Genomic DNA, 27,351 nt, shown 5'->3' with positions numbered 1-27,351 from the left:
ATGCCAAACCACTTTTAAATGCTGACCATTTTATGCAACTCTGGCTAGAACACAGCCTTTGATCATAAACAAGGCAGAGGGGGTAGAGCGATACACATACAACATTTCTATCACTATGTTTCCATGGTGCGCATCATGCAGATTTGGAGTTGCGTTACCATGCGAATTAGATGTTTCTAAGGACATTTGCATGATGCGGATTGACTCAAGCGCCTTGTTGAAAAAAGGTAAGGAATTGTATGTCATAAGTTAATAATTAGCGATGCAGTTAGCTACACAAATAAGTGAAACTCAATCGAGAAAGGATGACTGAAGTATTGAAAATGTTTAAAATTGAATAGCTAGCCAGAATTTTAATGCGCATCGTTCGCAAGAGCTGTTTCCATTATTCGCAAGTCGCAAGCATGATGGATTCAATAAAGTTTAGCGAAACGTAAAACTCGCTTACCTTGCGGACTTATGCCGTTTCCATGATGCAGTTAACTTACAAATTGGCTCAAATTTAAGAACCATTCATGTCATGGGAACATAATGTGTTTGCTCTGCACATGATATTGAGTAGCGTGGTACCAAAGCCCACCAATGTCATGCTGAAAATGTAATGTTTGCTTGACAGTGAGCCGCAGAGAGAAAGGGACCATGCGACTAGCGGAGCAAGAGGAGGAATCGTCAAGAGCAATGGTTGGTGGCACTAAACACGATCTGAGGACATTAGTTTTCCTTACAATTTTCTATTGGCAGTTATTGTCATAAACCTATCAACTATACTTTAATAGTTAATAGTGTATAGTGAATAGGTCTATGGTTATTGTATAGGACTATAGGCTAATACTTCCTAGTCAAATTTAGAAATATACAATGCTTTGTAGTTGCTATAGGCCCTGCCTCCTTCAACTGATAATCTACGATTTTTTGAAACTCATTCCAAAATTTATTCGTCAAATTACATTTCAAGTGAATAAACTTTGTAAGCCAAATTTGTTGCAGACTAATTTACCCCTGTATTTAATGATCCAATGCCCTAAGTCTGCAGGTTAAAGGTTAATTGGTCTTCACCACTGCTTACCCCTTGAATGGTACATTTTTGAACAGGAGATTTGGCAGAATAAGGTTTCATACGCATAGGATATATGCATTTGGGGTATGGATTACAATCACGTACCTTTTACAATTACAGTAGTTAGGATTCACAACGGTAAGCGATAACTAAGGTAGGCTTAGCTGACAGTGAGTAGCTTGTGCCCCTTGATGTCACACTGAAAACCATGGATCTAGACCTTTCTAAATGTAGCAAATGAGTTTAGCAAATTCTAAAAATACTTTTATTGTATTCATCAATTAGAGATCAGGCATTAAGGATCAGGCATCATTTATAGTGGTATGTAGAAGACAACTCCAACTTGATGGATATGCAGACTCCTAAACTATTGCTCATGTACATTGCATACTTTCTTAATGCTAGACATTTTTCAAGCATGTATCAGAGAAGCATGCGTAGAGAACTTTAAAGCACCTTAAATCTTTTATGAATTGTAAACTTTATGTAAAATGACTGCCAAGCTAAGTAGCAAAGGCAAATATTGTTATCAAATAAGATTTAAAAAATTCCATGTACGTATGTTCTTTGCTAACTAACTGAGATTTTAGTGTTTTCAATCAAATTTTACAAACAATTTTCATTTAATTTCTGAACAGTCAGTCTAATTCTCAGAGGTACCGTACCAATTGCAGTGTAGCTACCATACTGCTTATAGAGCAACCCAAAACTTACCATTATTGTCATGACAAGTTTGTGACAGCCTAGCTCTATTAGAGAATGCAACTCCAGTTTATATTACAGTAAGCATTCTCTCAAAAGCTGTTAAGAAGAAACTGAAAAAGATTAAACGCGGCACCGCGAAGGCATTGGGAGTTGGAAATGAAGTTGATTACGGTGAAATACAAAACATTCAAAAAAGACGAGCAGATAACTTTTCCGGTGTGACCAGGGTAAGTGAGACCAAGCAGTGTTTGTAAGAAAGTAACCATAATACTGTATGTTAGGCTGACCACAGCAAGCCCATGTACATGTAATACCAATAATACAATTAGCGCTTGAACACAGCTCCTACAGAATACGGTGCACAATATTCCACTTCTTTGTCTCACACATTATACATTAGCAGATGATAGCTTCGGTGGTTAGTAGCTGCGGTAATATTTGGAATGTACATACACATTTATGTACATGTACAGTGGTGTGCATAAACTTGGAATCACATTGTTTTGTTCAATCTATATCGAATGAATCTTCCATTTGCTTTCTATTTTTCCGCCAATTATGATGCCATGCCAGATATTATATATCAATCTGATCAGCAGAAGATGTGGTTGTTCTCAGAAGGCAGTCTACACAGCAATCAAGACTTGGACCTCCAATGGCAGTCTTAAACCCACCTACTCTGCTGGACGACCCAAGAAGACTATCCGTGAAGATTGGTACCTGGTACAAAGATCCCTCGCTGACAGACATCTGAACAGTACTCAACTTTGTAAGGAGATCAAGGACAACAGAGATATTGAGATTCACCCCAGTACAGTGCGAAGAAGACTGCTTGCAAATGGTTTGAAAGGCTGCAAGGCAAGGCGCAAGCCCTTAGTTTCTGAGAAACAGCGAAAGTGTCGTCTAGAGTGGGCTAAAGATAAACGGTTCTGGACAACAGCCCAATGGCAAAGGGTCTTGTTCAGTGATGAGTCAACATTTACCATCCAAAACCACTCTGGAAATTGTTCTGTGAGGAGACGACCTGGAGAGGAGTACAGCCCGGCTTGTACGCTACCAACCATCAAGCACCCTACTGGAGTCATGGTATGGGGTTGCATGACAGCTTTTGGTGTGGGAAGACTCTCCATTTGTGAAGGCATGATGAATGGAGACAAATACATCAAAACCATGGAAGATGTCATGCTTCCAAGTGCTCGGAGCCTGTTCACCGGCAACGACCAACCCTGGTACTACCAGGATGACAATGCACCCTGCCACCGTGCCAAGAGAGTCAAGGAGTGGATGACCAGAAGTAATATGAGGGTAATAGACTGGCCAGCACAAAGCCCTGACCTGAATCCCATTGAAAATCTTTGGCAGCGTATTGGTGTGATAGTCAGCAAAGATAAACCAAAGACAAAACGGGAGCTCATAGAGGAGATTATTCATGCTTGGCATCACATCATCACTCCTGAAGAGCTCAGAAAGTTGGTAAACAGCATGCCTCGACGGTGTCAGATGGTGATCAAGAACAAGGGCTGGCCAATAAAATACTAATGCTCAGCTCAAGACACCATACTAGTCCTTCTGAAGACCAACAATAACCCAACGGCCCTTTTCAGGGCCACCAATTTGTATAAAAGAGTTTGTTTGTATCCTATTTTATCAATTTTCACTAACAACATTCATAGCCTGCAATAAATCTGCCTTTCGGTAGATCCACCATCAGCGATAAAAATCTGAGAATATTTTTGAATATTTGGCATCATCTTGTTCTTCAGAATTTTCCCTTTCAAATGATATATATATATTGATGGGGTTGAGGCACTTAACTCCAAAGAACTTCTTAGACAACAGCATATAAACATACATATTTGAAGATTTAACTGGTGATTCCAAGTTTATGCACACCACTGTATGTTGCACTGGCACAGCTTATCTTAACCCCTCCCTTGTTGAGAAAGCTTGTGTTTGAAGTGTAAATTTGAGTGGGATGAGTAACATGTTTTCTTAGTCTGCAATTTTATGAACACTGGTGAGATCTGAATTGGTTCCTTGTACAGGTTTTAGTTAATTTTATTGGTGTTAAACTTACACAAATGTTATACTCAAAATCATTGGTTTCGCACTTAAACCAGAATATGTTACTTATTTATTAAAACCTTTTCAAATTACTAAAGCACTAACAGCGCATTTATCTTAGAAAACAAATTGATTGGGTAAAGCTTCTGGGTATGACCTAACAGAAAACTACATGTACAGCCAAAAAGATTATAGCGGTCATAGATTCACAGCTCTGAATAAGTCTTTAAACCAAACTGAGCAACAAACCAGATCTGAATATTAGAGCGGAAACCATCAGAATCGTGTGCATCGTTAAACTTTTGGAAACTTCTTTTTATAGGAAGACAGGAATGCCGAGGCCCTTGTTAAAACCTTGGCAAACAAAGCACAGCTACAAGATAATCCAAGGCTAAACCAGCGGCTACGTTCTCGAGAAATAAAAGCTGTAAATAGAGCATTTCAAGAAGACCTCAAGCATTTTCATCGTAGCGGAAGTGAGAACCACGAAGACAGGGCATCACCTCAACTGGCACGATTCACCAACCGGCAACCCTCATACATTAATATTGATGAGGTGTGAGTTTAGCGGTAGCATACTGTTGGCTAGTGATTGCTGACTAATGAATGTTGACTAGTGACTCTTGACTAATGAATGTTGACTAGTGACTCTTGACTAATGAATGTTGACTAGTGACTCCTGACTAGTGACTTTTGACTAGTGACTTTTGACTAGTGACTCTTGACTAGTGACTCTTAACTAGTGACTTCTGACTAGTGACTCCTGACTAGTGACTCTCGACTAGTGACTCTTGACTAATGAATGTTGACTAGTGACTCCTGACTAGTGACTTTTGACTAGTGACTCTTGACTAGTGACTCTTGACTAGTGACTCTTGACTAGTGACTCTTGACTAGTGACTCTTGACTAGTGACTCTTGACTAGTGACTCTCGACTAGTGACTCCTGACTAGTGATTTCTGACTAAGAACAAGTGAATGCAGATAAAGGACTATTGCCTAGCAATGAGTGATACTTTAGTAGTTACAACTGACTACTAACAGGTGACTGCTGACAGGATGTAATGTTGAAACCATTCATTTGCTGTCATATATGTATTTCTTTTCGGCAAATGATAAAACAACCAAAATTTGTGTCTCAAAGGTCATAGATCATGGGGCGGATGTAAATGAAGAGGTCTATGATAGTCTGCTTGCCCATCCATCGGACCCTAAACTACGACGAGCAAATGTCTTCAAGGAGTTTAAGAGAGAACAGAAGGTAATATTAGCTAGTAAATTTGTGAGCCTAATAGTGACTTGCAGTCAAACATTCATTCACACTAATACTTTATGTATTTGGTCAGCTTTATCATTATAGTATCATACAGCTGCACACATTATGGAACCCGATACTGTTGTTACTTGGACAGATTAGTAACACTCCAAACATTAGACGCAACAAATCAATAGAATCTTACATATCGAGGCACCTCATGCATAACAGGAGTTGTCCAAACAATTAATAATAGACCTATTCATACTGTTAACGATATCACTTGTGGCTCAATACGCCTTAAGCTGATTTCTGTGCGCTAATGGGAAGTCGGGCAGTGTTGCTATTTCCACAGTGGGCAACCATAACCCTCTACATCTACCGTTAGTTAAATCTATCAACGCTGTGTGTGGAGTCTGACATTAGAACTAAAGCTCATATGAGCAGCTTTGCCCTGTGTTATTCATTTTTTTATTTCATGTTTCGGTACTCCTTTGTGCTACACGCGCAGACGACTCTTAAATTCTTAAAATTTTTAACATTTTGTGCTTATGATTAGGTATTTTAAATATATCACAAAATTATTGTTAGATGAGCAAAACTTTGGTAACTTATTTAGTTTTATTGCTAATGTATGAATTTCAATGAATTTATTGTGATTTTACACACTCGGCACTCAAAGCTGATTAAAAATTCTAATGTTTTGAATATTTTAAAAATGAATAGTTTTCAAGTTACAGTAGTAGCTTTGCACTGGGTTACTCAATTTTTTACAATAAATTTTATAAATAAAAATAACCGTAAATGGTGATTTTTTTAGTAAGTTATATACAACAATGTATAACTTGAAGCGAACTACATCTGTAGCGAAATAACACACCCTAATGAAAATATATCTTCAGCTGTATGTCAATTGCACAACCTATCATATAAGCTAAAGGGCAGCGACGCGTAATTACTTTTCCCCAGCCGGGTGGTCTATTCGTGAGACATCTAACTGGCATCTCACTGGTGGAGCATTCTAAAAAAAACTTTTCTTACATGATGCTGTCCGTGAAGTGCTCTAATCTGAGTCATCCCCCATGTAACGGTGGTACGTGTCTGGCTATATTACGAGCTTGCAGATGAGGCATGTCCAGCAGGTGCTGACGTTTATGGATTGTGAGCACTTTATTTTAAAGTGAAATGCAGGCAACAGTATTGTAGCAAGTCGGAGACAAATACTATATATACTGTATATACTATATATAGTAAATATAGTATATATAGTATATATAGTATATATACTATATATACTGTATATACTATCACCTATTGACAATTCCTAAGCATGATGTAAACTCAAATACATATACCAAGTTTGGGATATAAACTAAGCACTCATTCAAACACTAGATTTAATCACTACTCCACAAACAGGAAGTATATACAGTACTTGTAAATGATCGGTAGTGAAAATTCATAACATCTAATAATTTCCCATACTGTGTTAATTCTCTAGTTGTGCGAATGACATAGAGGAGTTCCTAATATAAAAAATCACTAAGATTTAGGCTAGAAGGATCATGAAAACTGGGTCTACCGAAATCTGCAGAGGTGTCCCAGAGTTTTTAATTAATCCATACGCAAAAACTTTTTTAAAAATATGTAATAGAATTACACATGGGCTGCAAATTTAGAAAGGAAATAGCTGTACAACTCCTCATTGCTTGGGTAGTAAAAAAAAAGGTCTTTGGACAGAAAATTTATTTGTATTGAACATAATTATAACAACATTTGCAATTCTAACTTTCAAACTACATATCATGATAAAAACAACTGTAAAGATTTTCAAACTGTCAAATAACTGCAACTTTCAAGCCACATATCATAAGGAGAATTTATTGCGCTGGTGAAATGAATTTAAAAAAAATAAAACAACTATAAAAGGGTTTAGATGTAAATGTAAAATAATTTACAAGTAAGTAATAGCTAAATTAAGTCTGTTTTGCTATGATTACAATAAAATATGATTCGGTAATGATACAATTAATACGAACTGAGAAAACAAAATAAGAATTCTGAATATGTAGAATTAATAATAACAATTCTTGCATAGAAGTGTGTGTATAAAAAAGGTTACTGTTCTATCAGAAGCTATCCATCAAAACTTTGAATACGAAGATACTGGTAAAAATGAGATATCGTACAGTTTTTGTCTGATCGAACGGAGAGAGAATGTCGAAGCTCTTACCATAAATGTCCGCGTGGGAAGAATTGGCCTTGGTCCCATATATAGTAATTGAACCTTTAAAAAAAATTCTTAACAGGGGCATCGTAACGCGTGGGGGCAGTGCTAAAATAATAGCTATAGCTGGACAATCAAAACAACGAATACACGAATATACATACGACCAATTTTGAGAAATATAGATTAACAAATCGCTGTCCCACTTGTATAGAGAACTAGGACTATTAGTGCCAGATGAACCCTAGATTAGCTGTTACAGTAACAGTTAATTAATTAAGGGCTTTAAAATTTAATATTGTCAGGCTGCTTATAAGATTTTCCCAATTAATGAGCAAGGATCAGCCAGACTAGCCCCACAGAATGCCTTGTAACAACCGTACAGTCTCCGAGTCCCACAAGCAAAGCGTGAGATTTTATTATACCCTAGGACACTTACATTTCGCTAGTATTTAGTTTCATGAGTGGCATACAGAGTAAAATTTCACTGCATCTTAATTTCGCAGCTCTGATGAGTGCGAAAATATAGTGGTGTGAAAATAAATGCAGTGGAACAAACATAATTAGATTCCTCAGGTTCAGTTCACTGCAGGCCTGTATTCACTGGTTGCAAGTTGGGGCGGCTAATGTTAGGCGACTAGTTATGAACACCTGGGGGTGTTGAGGGGGCGGTGTAAGCCCCAACAGGTTTTTCTTATGTAGGGCCTCAGCTGGGCCTCTCGTGTGAAGTTTTAAAAAATTTTATCGGAAAGTATCAACATTTTTTTATTTTTTGAGATTTGTTCTTTTTTAGGCAATGTGACTGACGAGACGTTTTAAAATTAAGATAGGCAAAACATGACCGCAGTTAACACGCTCAGAAAAAAGACATCTTTTTCTTTTGAGCGTTTTAACAAAGATCAAATTTGCCGATTTTATTTTAAGTTGTTTGGTAAAACTTGATATTTTGCAAACCTTTATAAAGGTCGTTAACAAGAATACTTTGCAACTGGTGATGATAATAATGACGCCTAAGAACTACTAAAAGTTGATGTTTGTCTCTATGGCGTCGAATAAAGTGATATTCTACAGCGATAAAAACCGTCTCTATAGCCATTGGGCAAATAACTTTTCGAATAAATGATGTTGAGGTCGAGTTATCTGAAGCAATTTATCATTGCGTGGGAACGGACCAAACAAATCCGTTCGAGTTAACCTTGTGTTTGAGATTAAATGTTACATTTTATCCGAGGGCGAGTTATCAGAGTTTGACTGTACTTAGCCGCGGAAAGTTCCTAAAAAGTTGGGACGGCTCAGCCGGCCAGCCGCCCCAGGGAATACGGGCCTGGTTCACCGATAAAAAAAATTTCAATTTGGGACTAGTTTGTAATTGTGAACCGCAGGTAGAACGGTATGGGCGAGGTCGATAATGCAATTGGATCGCTTGCTGCCATTTGTTTCTCAATGAACAAAGCTATTTAATTTCGCGTTTTCGCTCATTCGTTATGATAGTTTAGTTTCGCGCATAAAATTTTTGCGAGAGGATGACTCCGCGAAAACGCGAAAGTTAGATGAGGCGAATACATGTGTCCTAGGGTAGCTAAATTCTCTTACATTCAATCAAGCAAAACGCATCTTAAATTGAATTATAATAGAAATACTTTTCTTGCTCCGAATAGAAACATGTTGACCTTGACATCACCAAAATAGAGTTCGTATGAACCACGTTGGGACTGAGAGCACGTTATTGACTAATTTGTCAGGTGTTCTCAATTACCATAACCCCAGTTCTTTTGCAGAGGGAAACTAGCAGTGCTAGATTAAAATCTGCTGAGGAGTTTCAAAAGAACTATATATCAGCATCGCCGGTGCCAGTCATGTCAGGAGAGTTCGATACAACGAGAGTGAGTCGCAAGAGATCGAGTAAGAGTACCACAACGCTCTACGAAAATTACTGTGAGCCAAAGACTGTCTCCAAAGCTGGCTACTGCACTGCCAGGTTCATCGCAAGAAAGCAGGTAACGTAAAGCCCCGTGTTCATTCCTTTACCCTTCTGCACATAGACAAGCCTGTTTTAGAAGAATTTTTCTAAAATGATCTAAGCGGGGGTTATTGTGACAGAGCAAATGTCTTTGACGATTTTATAAGCTGCTCTCAGATTTCCTATACACGTTCGCTGACGGCATAACTGCAAAAAGATCTGTTGATAGCCGGTAGTATGCGATCACACAAGCTTCCAATCGCAACCTACGAGCGGAGTTACTACTGTTATGAACGAATCTAACCACAGTATTTCTACCAATAAACATGTCTGTTATGCGACAAGCAATAGATTATTATAGACTACAAACATAAAATATTGACAAAGATCCCTTTTGAATGACACAATGTTTAGGCCAAGGCATACTGCCAACATGGAATGCCCTAGAGCTCAATGTTTGCATACCATCAGGTACCAAAACAATCGGAAAATTTTTTTCTGATTGTTCTAGAATTTGAATGGTAAACTATTGGAAGCCGAGCTCCATAAGCATATCCCATTCAAGTAGAGACTCCAAACATTCACATTTTATTCTGTACTTACCAAAATATGCCCTCAACAATTATAGTGCTAATTCTCTTAAAATTTGGTCAAAAGAATTAAGAAGTATACATAAGCATAGTAGTTTCAAGTCTTTGTATAAATTTTGTTTTTGCGTTTATGGCATCACATGGCAATACCTCTCCTTTATTCATTTTATCTTTTATGGCACGATACGTAAAAAATTTAAATAAAAGATTATGGACTGCCCAATAAAATTGTATATACATTATCCATATATATATATTTCTCAGTTTGTTGTGTATATATCCAGCTATAAAAATTAAAATCTTCTATGAATGAAAAATCCGCATTGCAGAGGATTGATCGCAATCACATTGCAACGAGAGGGTCTCTGAATCTCCCGTTCGAAAGACCGACAGGATCTTCGAACCTCCTGTGCACTGTATATACACAAACTTTGAGATTCATATACAGTGAGTGCACCCTCAGGATACGACCACCCTGATATACGATTTTTCACTTTACGAAATGGAACATGATGATTTTTTCACCTCACCATATAAATTTTATTTTACCATACGAATTCAACAAAATTTTCGCTCGAGTTCGAATTTGGCAGTCAGTATGCTTACTACATACGTCAAAATAACAAAGACACCATGATGCAGTTCGCCAAAAATATTTTCACAATGCTTGAAAGAGACACAATGACCGATTTCTTTCAGTTCAGCAATTCTCGTGTGTAAAATACGGTAGTAGACCTGAAATATTTTCTCTTCAAAACGAGTAGCAAAGTTGGAGTTGCAACCTCTTCATACAGAAGGTCCCGTGGTCAGACAACTTCTTTTAACCTGCTAATAAAAATCTACATCATTACAAAACAACATTGTTCGGATTTTCTTGCCGAATTAGGTTGAAAAGTTTTACAGATTGACTTGCAACAAAATTCACATTACAGTTATTTGGTACCAAAAGATTCACCATGTCTTACTCTGTTGTGTTGTAGGTGCCAAACGCGTGGAAATGGGATTACAAGCTCTTAAAAGCTCAAAAGCGAAAAGCCGCCATAGATTGGAATCTCTTTATTTATTTGACGTATTCATTACAGTTTGGTTATCGTCTTGTCAAGTGATGTCCTCACGTGAATTGAAAGGCCAATAAAAAGCTCAATATAAAACTTATTGTAGCACTAGTTTATGACAAACACTTCGGGTTTTACCGAAGACCCCGTATCAAATATAGATGCTCACTACTTTACAGTTTTGTTTCGGCTTGGACTAATCGTCAAGTCGTAATCTGATCATGTGACCCAATACTTCGAAAATAATTTTTGCAGCACTTTTCGATTATCACAGGTAACCAACAGGCTCGTCATGATTATCAGACAATGATATGTACTCATTCGAGCTACGGTTGAAAAGTTTAACGATTTCTTACAGTAAGTTGTAAGATATCAGTGCTAAAAGTGACAGCATTACAATGACGATAAAATAGACGCGTAAGAACAATAGACATGGTTTTATTGCATGCGTGAAGGATATTTGTGAAAATATTTTGACGAATGAGATTGCATGAAAGTGTAAACCAAAACCATCCTGTAACAAGTACGTCTCATTTGAGTCGTTTTGGAAAGAGAATCCAAACTACAGCGGTCTCGTGTGGCTACGATTAACTGTTCGTTTTTTAGCTTTGAAGAGCTTGTAATCACATTCCCACATATTTTGCACCTACAACACAACAGAGTAAGACATGGTGAATCTTTTCATATCAAATAACTGTAATGTGAAATTTATTGCAAGTCAACCTTTAAACAGGTCCGCCAAAAGTTATAGCAAAATCGAAGGCAGAAAATGATAAGTGATAAAATTTTAGAGATAAAAAGTTGAAAATCAGTAAAAAAGTTAATAATATGTACTAGAACTTAGTTTTAAGTGTGTGTGTGTGTTTAGTAAGTCAAACTTATTTGAAGTGAATTCAAAGTTTTTGCTATACGCTATAAATAACTAAACTGTTAGAATAGGTTTAAGCTACTTATCTTTTTTCTGGTTGATGTTTCTTTCTGGGGTCCCGCGACAGCTCTGTTTCGTGCTTTTGCACCCTTCAGGTGACTAGTGATGTATCTTCAGGTGACTTGTGATGTATTTTCAGGTGACTGGTGGTGTATACATCACAAGTCACCTGAAGAGTGCAGAAGCACCAAAAACATAACTGTTGTGTCCACGGAGAGAAACACAAACCTGGAAAATGATAGTAACTTTAACCTATTCTAACACTCTACGTAGTTATCTATAACACTCTGTACTTTTTTGTGTGTGTGTGTGCGCGTCTATCAAAGTACAGTGGAACCTCGGTTCTCGAACATAATCCGTTCCAGAAGGTTGTTCGAAAATCGAGTTGTTCAAGATCTGAAACAAATTTTTCCATTAGAATTTATGTATGTAAATTTGAACCCGTTCCAAGTCGAGAAAAAAAACTTTGGTAAAGTATTATTTTTAACATTTTACACCATAAACTGTATAGTATACTGCATACTATAAATAAAAATGAGTAGATATAGATCGTGTTAAATTAAAAAAAAGATTTTCTATCTATGATGCTGAAAAAAGAAAAAAAACAAGTAAAAATTTTGTATGCTTTGCTCTTAAAACATCGAAAACATTAAAGGTTAAGGTACAATACCAAAAACGCAGAAATTGATAATGAAACAGCAAAAAATGCTCAGATAAGTTATATTACAAATCTTGTGAAAAAGAAAATATAAACAGCATGGCACATTTACTTCACATCTTTGAACGAGAATCCTCCTCCAAAACAATTTAGGGTAACTCGACTGGAAGAGTTGACTCCTAGCAAATCTCTTCGGCAGAGGAGACGTCGTCCCAGATGGTTCCTTCCTTTTTGTAAAGATTTTATGAAGCGTAACTTGCTTCTCCCTTTGTTAACGAATGTTTCCATGCTGTTTACGGAGCTGTTCCGAACATTTAATTTCAATGCGCATGCTCCGATTTGGTCAAGAACCAAAAATATGTTCGAAATCCAAGACAAACAAATCTCAAATTTTTTGGTCGAAAACCGAGTTGGCCCAGAACCGAAGCGTTCGAGAACCAAGGTTCCACAGTATGCAAAGCATCTTTGTGTTTCTTTACATTATTGTGATAAAAGAACATACTCACTATTATGCCTTGATGCTAGTCAGATAGCAGAAAAGGACCCAACTATGAATTATGGGGTAGCGAAGAACTGGTCAGCGAGGAATCTCTTATAACAAGTATAAACAAAGACTACGACAGGGCAGTAGAGAGGGAAACAAGAATACAACCAACCTTGGAACTTAACAATAAGGCGTTATTGAATCCAGACTACACTAATATGGAACAAAAGAATACAGGTAATATGATCAAAGCTAAACTTGAGCACTTGCTGGGCGTGGCAGCTGTGGACTAATCTAATAACAAACAGTATCTCTTTTAGACAAATATAGGTGATAGATGTGATTGATACAGATCGCATAGATATGCATATTTACCGTAAGTTAAAATGCCAAGTTTTGTATACAAAGGTTTAGGATAAAATGAGCATTAGAAAAAACTGTTTAGCGCTTCCAACAACGACATATTCACGCACAAATATTGAAAACCACACAACAAGTGACTTATTGAATATATTACTGAGCGTTATGAGCTCTCAGAGAAATAAAATGACAACTCCTAGCTTGCAGTTCATCAACGCGATCAAATGAATCACTCTTGTACTTGTAGCCAGTTCTTCTTCGAGCAAGGAATTCCAAGAACTCAACAGAAAAAAGTCACCAGCAGGAAAGAAAAAGGAAAATCAGTTATTGTATGGCCAGCAGGGTTACAGACATTATCTAAAGTTTTTAGATTATGAAAGAAACGTCTTACACAAAGCGCAGATGGCATCAAAAGAGGCGACTAGAATGGGGCTAATTAAACAGCGCGTAGAGATAGAAGAGGCTTTAAAAGCTGCTAAAGGTGAGTTTTCTGATGAAGAGCAACTAGACAGAGTTGTGTGAACTCTGTTAAAACCAAATACCATTTGAAGACTGGTTCACGCTGTATCCAGTATGTTGGTGTTTTCCTTTTGGCGGTTATTGTGCACCATGAACTGATGATACTGTCAAAGCAACACAAATACGTCGTGAAAAATTGCAGCTGACAAACTTTACAGATAGTTCGCCGAGCATCTGCGACAGCCCGTGCGATGTGCATCAAAGTGGCTGTCGTGGATTGCTTGATCACATGTATTTTCTTTCATGGTAGTTGCTGCTGGACTAGTATTTAATCATTTCCGCGAATTAGTTTGTGTTAGTGTGAACATTGTTACCGCAGACGATCACTGAAGTATTGTGTGACCAATACTGACATACAGTGATAGAGTGTGAACCAGCCTTAATGGAGTCAAATATATGAAATTTAGGAACATTTGTTTACTAGAGTAGGCTAAACAACAAGCCAGCATGCTGAATAATTACTATGACATCATTCTAGCGCTGTGTTTATGAATTCTCGTAGAACATTATTCTGATAACCGAGAAGAAAAGTCTAAATCGGGAGCAAAAAAACGATTAAAAAAAATTCGAGCAATATTTGGGGAGATAGGGTCTGAAGATAAACTCGAAGCAAAGGACAAAGAAATGGCCATACTCCGGACTCAACTGAGCAACATAAAGACCTACACACCGTGGTTCATTTTTGTTGTAACTGCACTACAGGCATTGCTGATCACAACCCTGCTTGCTATTGGAGGCGTCACACAGATTGGCATCACTCCCATCCGACGCATTTCATGTGAGTCCAATTACCCCCACCAATTCATATCATCAGCCATGGGCATATCCATAGTTAAACATATCATTAGCTGTGGGCATATCATCAACCGTGGAGATATCATAGGTATGGGCATATCATTAGCCTTGGGTATATCATTTTTTAGCTATAGGCATATCTAAGACGATCCAAGTAACACATTATACTATGGAATCCATTGGGATATACGTGTAATATTTCATGGTAACAAAGAATGGTATTTCTTTATCCTAAAGAAAAAACTATCTATAAAATATTATTCTACAAAGAGTAACTAGAAATTCCACTGTCATACAGCCCACGACCAAAGTGATAATGGAAAAAAGAAAGGGTACTGATGGTTGTTGAAAAAGTAGTTCTCAGCAGGAATTGCAGAGTATAGTGTAAATGAGACTTGTTTGAGATGATATAAAATAAATTTGAGGGAGCACGACTCTAAAAAAGTGCAACTAACAATTTATTTTGGAGGTAAAGTTGGGTTGAAACCATTAATGCTAATAATGCTAATTTAATAATGTAATTTAACAACAATTAACAATAAGGAAATATTTTTATTATAACTATGAAATGCAAAATTAGAAGTAAAATGGCAAGCTACTGTGTACTACTATACACAGTTTGACAAGTTGGTTGACAACACAAGTTGGTTGCGTTGAATGTAGAATGGTTTTGATAGCGATCTTTAACAGAAAGCAAGTATGAGCGTTAACGCTTCTGTAAGTTTTCTGCAAACTGGAGCAAAATAAAAAAAGGTTCTCGTCATAAAGGTGCGTTGTAGTTCAGCCCTAGCTTGTACATAAGTTGTAAAGAATTTCGGCTAACGTTTTAAATAATGAAGCCTTCGGTGATTAGACAAAAAACATAAGCTGATAAACTGTGTACCACAATTTCGTACCTATAAATCGGTCAACGCCTCAAACGGTCGACGTTTATTACAGAAACCTTTGAATAAATTCGATTACAAGTAAACAATGCCATAGACTGGTGAAATGTGCACGTTATTTTTTCGCGAAATGCGCACGACTTCATCGTTCTATTCTCTGTCGACCGCCGTTTCAATTTCCGGTCTTAACTTTTATTAAACCAAGCTTTTCAAGCGTTTTGTGACGATTTTCGTCCTAATAAATCTGTCTATTTGTGTATAATCCGATCAGATGGGTAAGTTTTTAGAGAATTTCGATAATTTACAAAGACTTGGTAACATATTTAAATAGGCCTATATGTGTTTTGTATCGTTATTATACTTTAACTAATCTACAAAACGATGGTTAAATTTGTTGATGAAATTTTCAAACAAGGGTTCGTCTCATTGTTGATGAATAATTTTCATAAGTTGTGTGCACATGCATTTATCATAAAAACTCCCACACTTCGCATCCGCTCGTTTGGTTGTGGGGTAATATTAAACGATTAAATTGACATGTCATTAAGGAGAACAAACTGGACCATATTAACAGATTAAAAACAGTTAGGTGTATTACTTTCTGGCCTAAATTCGGATATATTATCACATGGAAGAAACTGGAATATTTATGTAGTATCTCATAGCACAGATATAAAATCCTATGGAATAAACTGTGAGATATTGCTTGAGATATGTTGCCTGAAATATATCAGCCCATAAGAATGCTATTTCTATAAACCAAGCTGAGATACACACAATTAAAATATATTCTTCTTGAAAAACTAATATGAACTATCCTAGGGATTCAGTTAGATATATTATTCCAGCTGCCATCTGAAATAAGTTCTGAATGCATTACATGTAAACTGCATTACTGATTTTCATTCACATTATGCCCATAAAATGATTTACTTTGATGATATTGTAGACCAAGAAACATGGGGCGGGGAAGAAGAAGTGGAAGAATTTGATTTGCCTAACATATGGATAGGGCCAAACGAACTCATAATGATTAGATTTGGAGCAACGTTCGCTCCATGCATGAGATTCGACATAGCAGTATCCAGTAAGATAGCTAAATGGCACGGTGTGACTGAGAATAGTCTTGGCTGTTGCGAGCTCTTTGGTATCGGGGCAGGTAACTGGACTTTTAGTGCCTCTAAGAATATCCATCTTTTAGGAGTTCCTTGCAAAAACAGTAACTAATTTGTAACGTCATGCCAGTCTTTAGTCTAATCTTTTATGATCTTACATGAGTCGGCAAAAATTCTTACAACTGAATTTATTCTGAGGTTTAATATTTAGCATCTAGAGCTTGGTTCCCATAGTGGCCTTGAGATGCTGTATGGGTCTCATGAAGCAAAACAATGTGAGATGACGCTTGGTTGCTCGTGCCCACTTGAACACAGAAGTTGTTTAGTGGGATTCCCATATCGGCCAAGCTGAGTCGAACGCAATTTCATGCGGGCCTTCACTTGTTTAGAACATTTTTGGAAGGTTTGGTCTGTGGGTCACCTGCAAAAGTTGAACAGCATTCAACTCTTGCTATCACTGTCCGCCGCTAACCGTGGTTTTTGAAGCATAGGTTTCTATTTCATCACATTAGTCCATTGAGCTTGTTGCCGAGACATGAAGCTCATATGAGAATGCACCTTCATCCTGTGATGATATCAGCTTGCATGTTACAGGTACAACAACGGAGACCGAGTGTGATGATCTTGTAAAAGAACATAAGGTTCCTAATTACTTGTGGCGGAATGGGACAACTTGTGATGGCAGAAAAAAATTGGTCATTAGAGGGGGATTTGAAGTTCACAAATTTAAACCTTGTTGCTATGGATATACAGGTATTGTAAAAATAAAGAGACTATGATAGACGAGAGGCCTTAACTGGAGAACAGAAACCTTAATTTTGGCCGATGCTTTTATAGAATTTTTATAACTGACAAGATGCGGGTTAGAGAAGCTGAAGCATGTATTGGTTCTTGAATAACGTCGCTCATTTCTTTTACACAACTGATGTGTCCAGGAGAATGTCACCAGTCCCAACACCTAACCATTTCCACTCTGGCAATTCCATAACACAGATTTATAAAAAGATAACCCAATCAAACACATGAGCAATGCTAAGTTTGGCACATTCCATTTAAGGGTACTAAAATGATGCAAAGGGTCAACTCCTAGCCTGTCTTGACAAACTGTTGTTTTGCGGAGTTGTCCCCCGTCGAGCGGGCGAGCAACAACAGCTTGTCACAAGACGTACTGCACCTGATGCATCAGCTGCACTTATAGGGAGTTGTTCTCTTCTGTCTATGCGGCTTAGTTGCGATGTTATATCGGTCGCTCCATTGGTAATCATGTACATGTAATCATAACTGATTTCGCTCTAAAATTTATGTAGAAAAAAATAAGATTACAACGTTTAACCAAAGACTGTTGGTTGTTTACAACTCTGTTGTGAACTTTAGTCAAACTTAAGAATAAAATAAATTGAAAATTAAATCCATAAAAACAAATAAAACTGACTGATACAAAAATAGAAATTAAACTAACTGAGCGCACAAATAACGACATGTTTAGTTGCCGTTGTTGCCTAAGTTCTCAAGTTCTACTAAAATTTACTGCAGAGACTAGTCGCTGGTTAAACGTTGTTATCTTATTTTTTTCTACATAAATTTTTGCGTGAAATCCGTTATGATTACCAATGGAGCGACCAACATAACATCGCAACCAAGCCGCATAGATGGAAGAGAACAACTCCCTATAAGTGCAGCTGATGCATCAGGTGCAGTACATCTTGTGACAAGCTGTTGTGTTGCTCGCCCGCGCGACGGGGGACAACTTCGCAAAAACAACAGTTTGTCAAGACAGGCTAGTCAACTCCATACGCAATCAATTTCTCTGGTAAAGATCTGTAGCGATTAAGTCTCACTCAGTCATTTATTTAACCTATTTTAATACTATTCTCTGATTTTTTATAACATGGTTTCTTCTCAAGTGCTCTAATTTTGACATGCACCACTCCATCTGGCAAATTGTGAGAAAAACCGGCTTCCATCTAGCACAATATGTATGTATCATATAATTGCTGAACTAGTGTCATCTATTGGCATGATTGATCTCGCTCCGTGTTTTGTAATAAGATGCCATTGTACTTCACTAGGGGACTGCATCTTGGTCAGCCATGCTCACTGCCAGTTTCTCTTTGGTCTATGGCACTTGAATGGCCCTGAACACTGTAGCCAAGCGGGTTGCCATGGAAGAACGTGCTACTTGAGCTTCCAAGACCTTGCCATTGAAGAGTTTGCTTCAGTGAGTGTGGACAAGAATGCACTAGAGTCAAATGACATACTCGATGGAGTCATCGACATAAAAGAGGTAAGCCGCAAGCTGAACATACATGAAGTCTTCCCTTATATCATAGTTTGAGCAGATGCCCATTTACAAGACGGAACTATAAATAATTTTGTTATAATTTTGTCCAAATCCATTAGTTTATTTGCTATCAGTTGCACCTCTTGGAGCAAAACTGGTACCAATGCATAAGCCAATCACATTAGATTCTTGCACACCTTTTAGAGGACTAAAACAAAATTAAGTTTCCTATGCCAACCTGAGTAGAGTACTCGGTAGATTAATATGAATGAATCTCTGAAAAAGTGAACAAAAAATTTAAAATGCCTTTTAACAGACTAACAGCAAAGGTGACCAGACATACAGTGGTGGCTATCAGCAGCTCTGGAGGTTACCGCTGTCACTTCTTTACCACCATGGCTTTATTCAGTTCTGCCTCGTTGCCATCACGCAACTGGTTCTTGGGGCGCAGGTAGAGAAGCTAGCCGGGTGGATACGAATGGGAATAATATATCTCGTGAGTGGTAAGCAAAGAATTTGACGTCTAGTCAAGCTAGTTTAACCAGATGTACCAGTAGAAATAGTAGCTCTGGAGTGAAGGGAACTATCACCATCTAACTTGAAACTCTTTGGAGCTATCTTTCCCATAGCCAATTTTCAACCATTGCTGCAGTAGTCCTGAAAGTTTATTCCGTTAATGATCTTTATTAATTTTCTGTTTTAAATTAAATAAAATTAATTTAAATTTTATCAATTCATTTCATAGTCTATAGTTATATAGTAGTTTTACTATATATAACTGAATGCCCTGCGTTACACGGGTAATAAAAACAGCTTATAAACATTACATTACTTACATTACCTTATCTACTCCGTTAACTGTTTATAAGCTGTTTTGGTTTCCCTGTGCAATGCCAGAAATTTACCTAGTAAGGCCAGCTGGTAATTGTTGCATGTGACGTAACGCCGTTATGCTGTATTTTAAACGATGTAATAAAAATCTTAGCTGATCAAAGCTTTACTTAGCTTTACTTAGCTGAACGCTTAGGCTAATGGATAAGCTCAATGCCTCCAGAACTGGAGAATTGATGTATCATTACTAAAACTTTATCGCTAAGACTGAACAGACGGACATTGAGATTTATATATCGGCACTAATGAATGTCCATCGGTGCCTGGGTAATAAAAAGTCTTAGTACAGACAACTTATTTTTATTTAACATATACAGTATGCGCTCCTACAACGAAAATATTCCGTTCCAGAAACGTTTGCGTTATAGAGATTTTACATTATAACAGTAAAATACATGTAAATTGCCTAATCCGTTCCAAGATCTTTCCAAACTCACCCCTCCGGGCATACAAAAGGAAAAACTTGACTTGACTTTTTTACTTTGTGGGTTGTACCATAATTGCAGCATTATTAATTTGCATTGACAACTTTGCTCCTTTTTATGATCAATCTCACTGGTTTTAAAGACAGGCAGTTATTGCGGTAATTCTACAATAACTTCTACATCTTTGACATTCATTTACAACGATTTGCTTATTTTTCTCAACTGCAAAGTGTACTCTGCAAAGTAAAACATAACAAATATTTTACAAAAAGCAGTACTACCTGTTCGCAGTCTATCTGTATCCAGGGGTCAAGGTTAAGATAAAAGAGAACTTTCGACGATACTCTAACTCGTGACACTCCGATTGGTGGACTGATGCTGTAACACCTGCACCAATCGATCGCCTTTGTATTTATTAACAATGCGCAGCTACCCTACAAGTGCTTTGTCGGCACATCTGGCAATCTATCACGATGAACTAGATTGTTGCAAAAGTTGTATATATAATAGGTATAACGCTATACGCACAGCATTTTTTCTTTTGCAAGTGCAGCAAGATAGATTAACATTCAAATTGGATTTGAGAACTCACCCGACTTGACACTTTACATTATAGGGAATTTTTTATGTAGTAGGAAGCAAAAACTTGTCAAATTTTTTTTATGTTATCTGGAATTTTCGTTACAGCATCTACTGTACAACATTTATCATCATAACTTTTAAACTTCATATCATGAGAAATATTCTTTTGTGCAGTTCAAATAAATTAAGAGAACAAATAAACAAGTACATAGGAGTATATGTATAAAAAAGATTACTGCAACAGCAGAATCTCGATGTATTCAAAGTTTTGATGGGATGATTGTGGTGCCTCTCGATACTGGTATAAACGTAAAAATGAGATATCGGACTTACTTTGTCTGACCAAACGGAGAGAGAATGTAGAGGCGATTCTTACTCCAGATAATACAATTTTCCATGTGAAAAGCATTTAGCTTTTAGAGACTTACCGAAACCGAAAATATGAGAGCAACAGCACATTTGAAATTGAAACGACACAATTGAAAATTACAAACTAGAAATTCCACTGTCATACAGCCCACGGCCAAAGTGATAATGGAAAAAAGAAAGGGTACTGTTGGTTGTTGAAAAAGTAGTTCTCAGCAGGAATTGAGAGTATAGTGTAAATGAGACTTGCTTGAGATGATATAAAATAAATTTGAGGGAGCACGACTCTAAAAAGGTGCAACTAACAATTTATTTTTGGAGGTAAAGTTGGGTTGAAACCAGGTATACGAGTAATTGGTTAATTGTTGATATTACAATACCTGTTATAAGTATACAGTATCTGTTAAAGGTCGCACAGTCTAGCCTCCTCTCTTTTTCGTTGTAAGATTTGGTCATTGATAGCTAATAGAGTGATGCGCTCCCTAGCGAAGTTGTTAACTTCTAGATTAAATTGTTAATTAAAGCTGTAGGCCTAACCTACTGTAATTTAACAACAACAATAAGGAAATATGTTTATTATAACTCTGAAATGCAAAATTAGAAGTAAAATGGCAAGCTACTGTGTACTATACACAGTTTAAAAGTTGGTTGTGTTGAATGTAGAATGGTTTTGATAGCGATCTTTAACAGAAAGCAAGTATGAGCGTTCACCCATCTGAAAGTTTTCTGCAAACTGCAGCAAAATAAAAAAATGTTCTCGTCATAAAGGGGCATTGTAGTTCGGCCCTAGCTTGTACATAAGTTGTAAAGAATTTCGGCTAACGTTTTAAATAATGAAGCCTTCGGTGATTGGACACAAAAACATAGGCTGATAAACTGTGTACCACAATTTCGTACCTGTAAATCGGTCTACGCCTCAAACGGTTTACGTTTATTACAGAAACCTTCGAATAAATTTGATTACAAGTAAACAATGCCATAGACTGGTGAAATGAAATAGTTCTACTATCTGTCGCACGGCTTTATTGGCGTATCATAGGCCGGTCTTAACTTTTATTAAACCAAGCTTGTCAAGCGTTTTGTGACGAATTTCGGCCAAATTAATTTGTCTATTTGTGTATAATTCGATCAGATGGGTAAGTTTTAAGAGACTGTCGACAATTTACAAAGACTTTGTAACATATTTAAATAGGCTTATATGAGTTTTGTATCATTATTATACTTTAACGACTCTACAAAACGATGGTTAAATTTGTTGATGAGATTTTGAAACAAGGGTTTTCGTCATAGTTAATGAATAATTTTCGTAAGTTGTGTGCACATGCATTTATTATAAAAACTCTCAAACTTCGCTCCCGCTCGTTTGGTCGTGGGATTTAAAAAATTGTTAATGGTAAAAAATATGCTTTTAAAAACATCACAAAAATAAACGCAAAAAGTCATATTAATTGTTAATAAAAAGTGTGCTGGCGAGTGCACTCACAAAAAGGATGTGCAGTATATGGTAAGAGTTATGGGAATGTTAAGATCGACTTAGCCTTGTGGTTACACAAGCAGTGTTAGTAAATTTGTGATTTGCAGGTTGCGAGTTCAAATCCCCTACGAAGGTGATTTTTCGTTGCAAAAACTTTATCGCTATAATTGGACAAATGAACACAGAGATCTATATCTTTCTATATATATTTCTTCATGTTGGTCATCTGTTTTTTATCCATCGGTATGTCCAGCTATAGCTATTAAGTAATATCTTGGAATAAAACATCCATATCGCAGAAGATTTGATCTCGGACTCTCTGGTTCACCAGTCCAATGTCTAATCAATTCAGCCACACAAGCTTGATAGATTCATAAGGCGATATATGTCGCTAAATGGGAGCAAATATGCTACTGCTCTACACTACAACGCAAAGTGATGGCGTAACGTCATAAGAAGCCGTAGCTCTTATTAGTAAGCTTACTCAAATTAATCATTTGCAATGTGCCAGGTTAGTAGCGAATGGCAGGCAACTCTCATTACCTCTCATGGTTTATAAGCTGATTTTTAATATCCGGGCAATGCCGGTAGCACAGCTAGTACCGGTATATGGATAAGCCAACAAGTGCTAGCGAAAAATTTCATCAAATATGTTATATGCCTAACATATAGGTAATTCTCGACATAGTGCAACTGACATAGAAACAACGCACAATGATCCTGCCGTCGGTGACGCATGTTAATGCTGTTGTAGTAAAACATGAAGAAATTGCTCATCAATACGTAAGTCTAGCAATGTTAAAACTTCATGCAGTCAAAAACGGTCAACATACACCATCAAAAACGTTATAAAATTCATGATTCTACATGCGCTCATCGTCGCAAGTAGATTTTCCTACCTTTTTGCATGCAAACGTTTCCTGCATACACGAATTAATGTAACACATGTGTAACCCAACAAAACATCTGGATGGCCGCATACATGTTTTTGACACCAGATGAGACATATCTTGTCAAAATTACTAAAGGACTGACTTTTTTCAGTGTTGTTGACACATGATGGCCTAACATGTATTAACACGCATCACTTCTTCAACTTTGTAGGTTTGGGAGGCTTGATGGCGGGTGCTGCACTGCAGCCACTGGAGGCGACAGTGGGAGCTGGAGGTGCCGTATCAGGATTGATTGGGGTACATCTTGTTGAACTTTTTCAGTCATGGAAACTAGTTCACAAGCCATTCACTGCATTATTTAAACTCTTAGGTGTGCTATCTCTGTTTATCATCTCAGGATTTTTACCACAGGTATGTGTGTGAGATACTTAATCACAAGATACAAGTTCAAACAAGCTCATTAGCTTGAGAAGTCCTTTAAAACTGATTAAAAAAGCCAATATATGCTGGATAATACTGCAGTAAGGCTTAAAGAGTTGTAGTTCTAATGCTAACCAAATGTTAGTTTTTAAAAACATACATTTTTTTTATAATGGCCAATTATTAATATCAAATCATAAGCACTCAATCTACATAATCCATGCAAACAATCAACTAGGTTGCTGTGCCAGCTGATCTATCTCTAATGTCATTTACAAATGTGCTTGTTGTGGTTGTCTACACACATTTTTGATGTTACACGCATAAGTGTTGCTAGAGTTGTCTGCTCGTGTTACATAAGCTATAAAGAACTGCAATCAGTCGTCACAAGCTTTCAGTGAGGTGTCGTGTTTAGACAATCTTATAGCGTATGTGAGTAAGCTGCTAACTCATTCTACTGTTTATACCCTTGTCTATTGGCAGAAATCAATTTTTTTTGGCAGGTGAACCAATTTGTGCAGCTCATCGGATTTGTCTTAGGAATATTGATGGCTATAATCTGCTTACCCTATGTCACACTCAATCGCTGGACCTCTCATGCTAGAGCACTGCTTATTCTTATAGCAGCCTCCATACTACTTGCTCTTTCTATTACTATATGGTTCATATTTTATAAACTGCAGCCATATAGCATAGCCTTTTTGCGATATTTAAACTGCATGCCTACTCTAAACTCATGCAGGTAGAGCGGACAACTCTATTAACCTTTTTTATTGTTTTATCATATTTGAGGGATTGTACGCAATAAAACTATCCATATACCAGTTTGTTATCAGAAAAACATTTCCATCAATTGTGTCTATTTTGAGATGGTGAAAACTTATTTGCTATAAAAGGTTTAATATGAAGTTTAACGTTCTTATACTAACGAGCTGGTGGATCTCTAGCAATGACCACATGAAGAATCATAACTCAGGTATGAATTGATGGATTGACAATCAAGAACCATCTACGCCTTGAAAATATAATGGAAATCTGTTTGATGTTCTCTTCCAAGAGTCTTACAAAGATTGAGAGAACAGGACAGCTCGCTGAAATGATCAAGTCAGCTGGTCTAACAAACCGGGACTGGAGACTATGAGCCAAAAGTAAAAACACGTCTTCTCATCCCTTTCGTGTGACGACAACTCCATAACAAACTCAATTATCCAAACCTTAACAACAGCACCATACTATTAGTACTAACACAGAATCACTAGATTAAAAGTTTAGTAAAAACATATTTAAAAAATGCTTAAATGGGCTGATGTTTTATAGAATTGATGTTGAGGCAGCTCAACAGAAACATACAAAATCAGTATCCTTAAGATTGCCTAAGTGCTTGTAATTCGCTAACAACGCTTCCTGTCTTAAGGTCATTTCAATTATGGCTTTGCTAGACGAAAAGAATTATCATGATGGTCGGCATATTATTTCCTGCAACTTATCAATATGAATAAAAATTGCTTGGGGCTAAAAGAATTAACCAATGAAACACAAGCAATGTAAATGGGTTCCAAATAAACACAAATATATCTAAATTTAGTACCCATGCTACAGAAAGACGTGTCAATCACATTGATGCCGGCAGTGTAAGTAACATCAACTTGAGTAGCCATGTTTATGCTTAATCTAAATGGCCCTTAAATCACAGTGAAAAAACTGCATCTTCTCATACTTAGTTTAGCATTTTTAGTTTTGTCTGATGACATGGTGAGCCAAAGTATTGCTGAGAGCTGTAGAGAACTCAACATCGCTCAAATGGTCTTCATGCTGAATAATATGCTCTCTTTGTCCCCATTAGCCCAACCCAAATAAATACTATTTGTATGTACAGTATACTTACATCATCTACTCCTAGTAAAACTTGAGCGGTGTGGGTTTGTATGTTCTCAGATCCAGGCAAAGCTGAGTCTTCCGTTACTAAAGTCTATAAAAATTAGCAGTCTACTAGACAGCATAACAACTGTAGGTGAAGAATAAAAAACTGGCACGCTTATACACCTTATTTTAAAAGTATTGTCAAAGTAGTTCTTTTTTCCACAGTTATAAATGTAATACATTACCATGGTACCAAGTTTCCTCCACTGCGTTACGACTATGAAATATTTATCAGAAAATTCTTGACAGAGTAAATTAGTTGAGATTCCATTGATATCCACTCTCATCTGCAATAGGAACCCACAATGCATTAATACCTGTGCTAAAAGTCAGTCCTAAGAGTTAGACTCTTATCTTAATTTCAAGTTCAAACTGCGTTTACCTGAGATGGTTCAGCCAGACTTGAGCGCCCTTTCTCCTCCATTTAATCAAGAGACACTAAATCTGCAAATGGATTAATTACTTCTAAATTTATGGAACCGAACCAACCAAATACATGGCCAATCTGTACATACACGAAACAATGTTTTTATTTTTAGAATATAAAATGACACCTTTTTTCCATATAATTTAAAACTACGGGAGATTTTTTAGCAAAGATTCTGAAATTCATTCCATAAATGGATTTTCAGTTATGTGAAATTGTGATGACAACTCCAACCAGCTTTGAATGAGAAAAACAATCGAAAGGTTTGATAACTCTAAAAAATATGTAATTATAAAATTGAATTTTGAGCAAGGTGGAAAAGGATTTTTTAGTCATCTAATTTAAAAAGAAAAACCTTTACGTAGCCTTCTTAGATACTTCCAAGGTTCAAAATTACATTAATGAACAACACTTGCCAACTACTAAACAAATAGTAATCATAATTCAAAGCTGAACAAATAATATTAAGCCTTAAAACTCTGAATGCTAAAACGCTGACAGAATAATAAAACACATAGGTAACTACTCAGTTACTTCCTGCTACTAAGAAATTACGACTTTATAATGAATGTTGGGCAAAAAGTCTTAGAGAGAAGGCTTTACTTTACAAAAGTTTACAAACAGAAAAATTAGAATACTACTCCGTGTGATTTAGATGACTGAACATAGCTTTAACAATGGGTTAAAGTTAATGTGCTAAACAGTCAACACCACTACAGCGGTTAGTATACAAGACAATAATAGTTGCTCTGGCAGACCATCACAATATCCCCAAAAGAGAAACCTTTTTCGTTGCCTAACAAAACATCATATAATTACTTACGAAAATGCTTGTTAACAATCGCAGGCCACAAAATAGTAGGTAACTCAGTTCCACACAATCTAAGAGTCATGCTTGTTGATTGGGTATTTCTGAACCATACCAAAGTGCTTTTTTGCAAATAAACAAATGAAATTATTTTAGTGGTAGCTTTGATTAACACCTCCACAAATATGCAGCATCAAAACCAGTGAACT

At 36.8% G+C, this 27,351-nt stretch overlaps 1 protein-coding gene across 3 annotated transcripts in view; it reads right to left on the bottom strand.

Moving 5' to 3' along the window:
- LOC137410542 (proteasome assembly chaperone 3-like) overlaps nucleotides 1-26,371 on the bottom strand; it is a 30,471-nt gene extending 4,100 nt beyond the window's left edge. Inside the window, exons 1-4 of one of the 3 annotated variants that reach the window (XM_068095977.1) lie at nucleotides 26,290-26,371; nucleotides 26,093-26,194; nucleotides 25,873-25,956; nucleotides 19,453-19,593 (exon numbers count right to left, since the gene is read on the bottom strand). In XM_068095977.1, coding sequence (XP_067952078.1) covers nucleotides 19,573-19,593; nucleotides 25,873-25,956; nucleotides 26,093-26,194; nucleotides 26,290-26,331 — 249 coding nt within the window. In that variant the 5' untranslated portion in view covers nucleotides 26,332-26,371 and the 3' untranslated portion in view covers nucleotides 19,453-19,572. Of the gene's footprint in view, nucleotides 1-19,452; nucleotides 19,594-24,850; nucleotides 25,079-25,872; nucleotides 25,957-26,092; nucleotides 26,195-26,289 lie in introns of those variants that run through there. The other 2 variants (XM_068095976.1, XM_068095975.1) reach the window with 2 other exon arrangements.
- Between the last annotated feature and the right edge of the window lie 980 nt (nucleotides 26,372-27,351).

Source organism: Watersipora subatra, chromosome 1 (assembly GCF_963576615.1).
Source record: "Watersipora subatra chromosome 1, tzWatSuba1.1, whole genome shotgun sequence".
Lineage (NCBI taxonomy): Eukaryota > Metazoa > Bryozoa > Gymnolaemata > Cheilostomatida > Watersiporidae > Watersipora > Watersipora subatra.
Note: the sequence above shows the minus strand (reverse complement) of the source record. Positions and strands in the feature narration are given on the sequence as shown.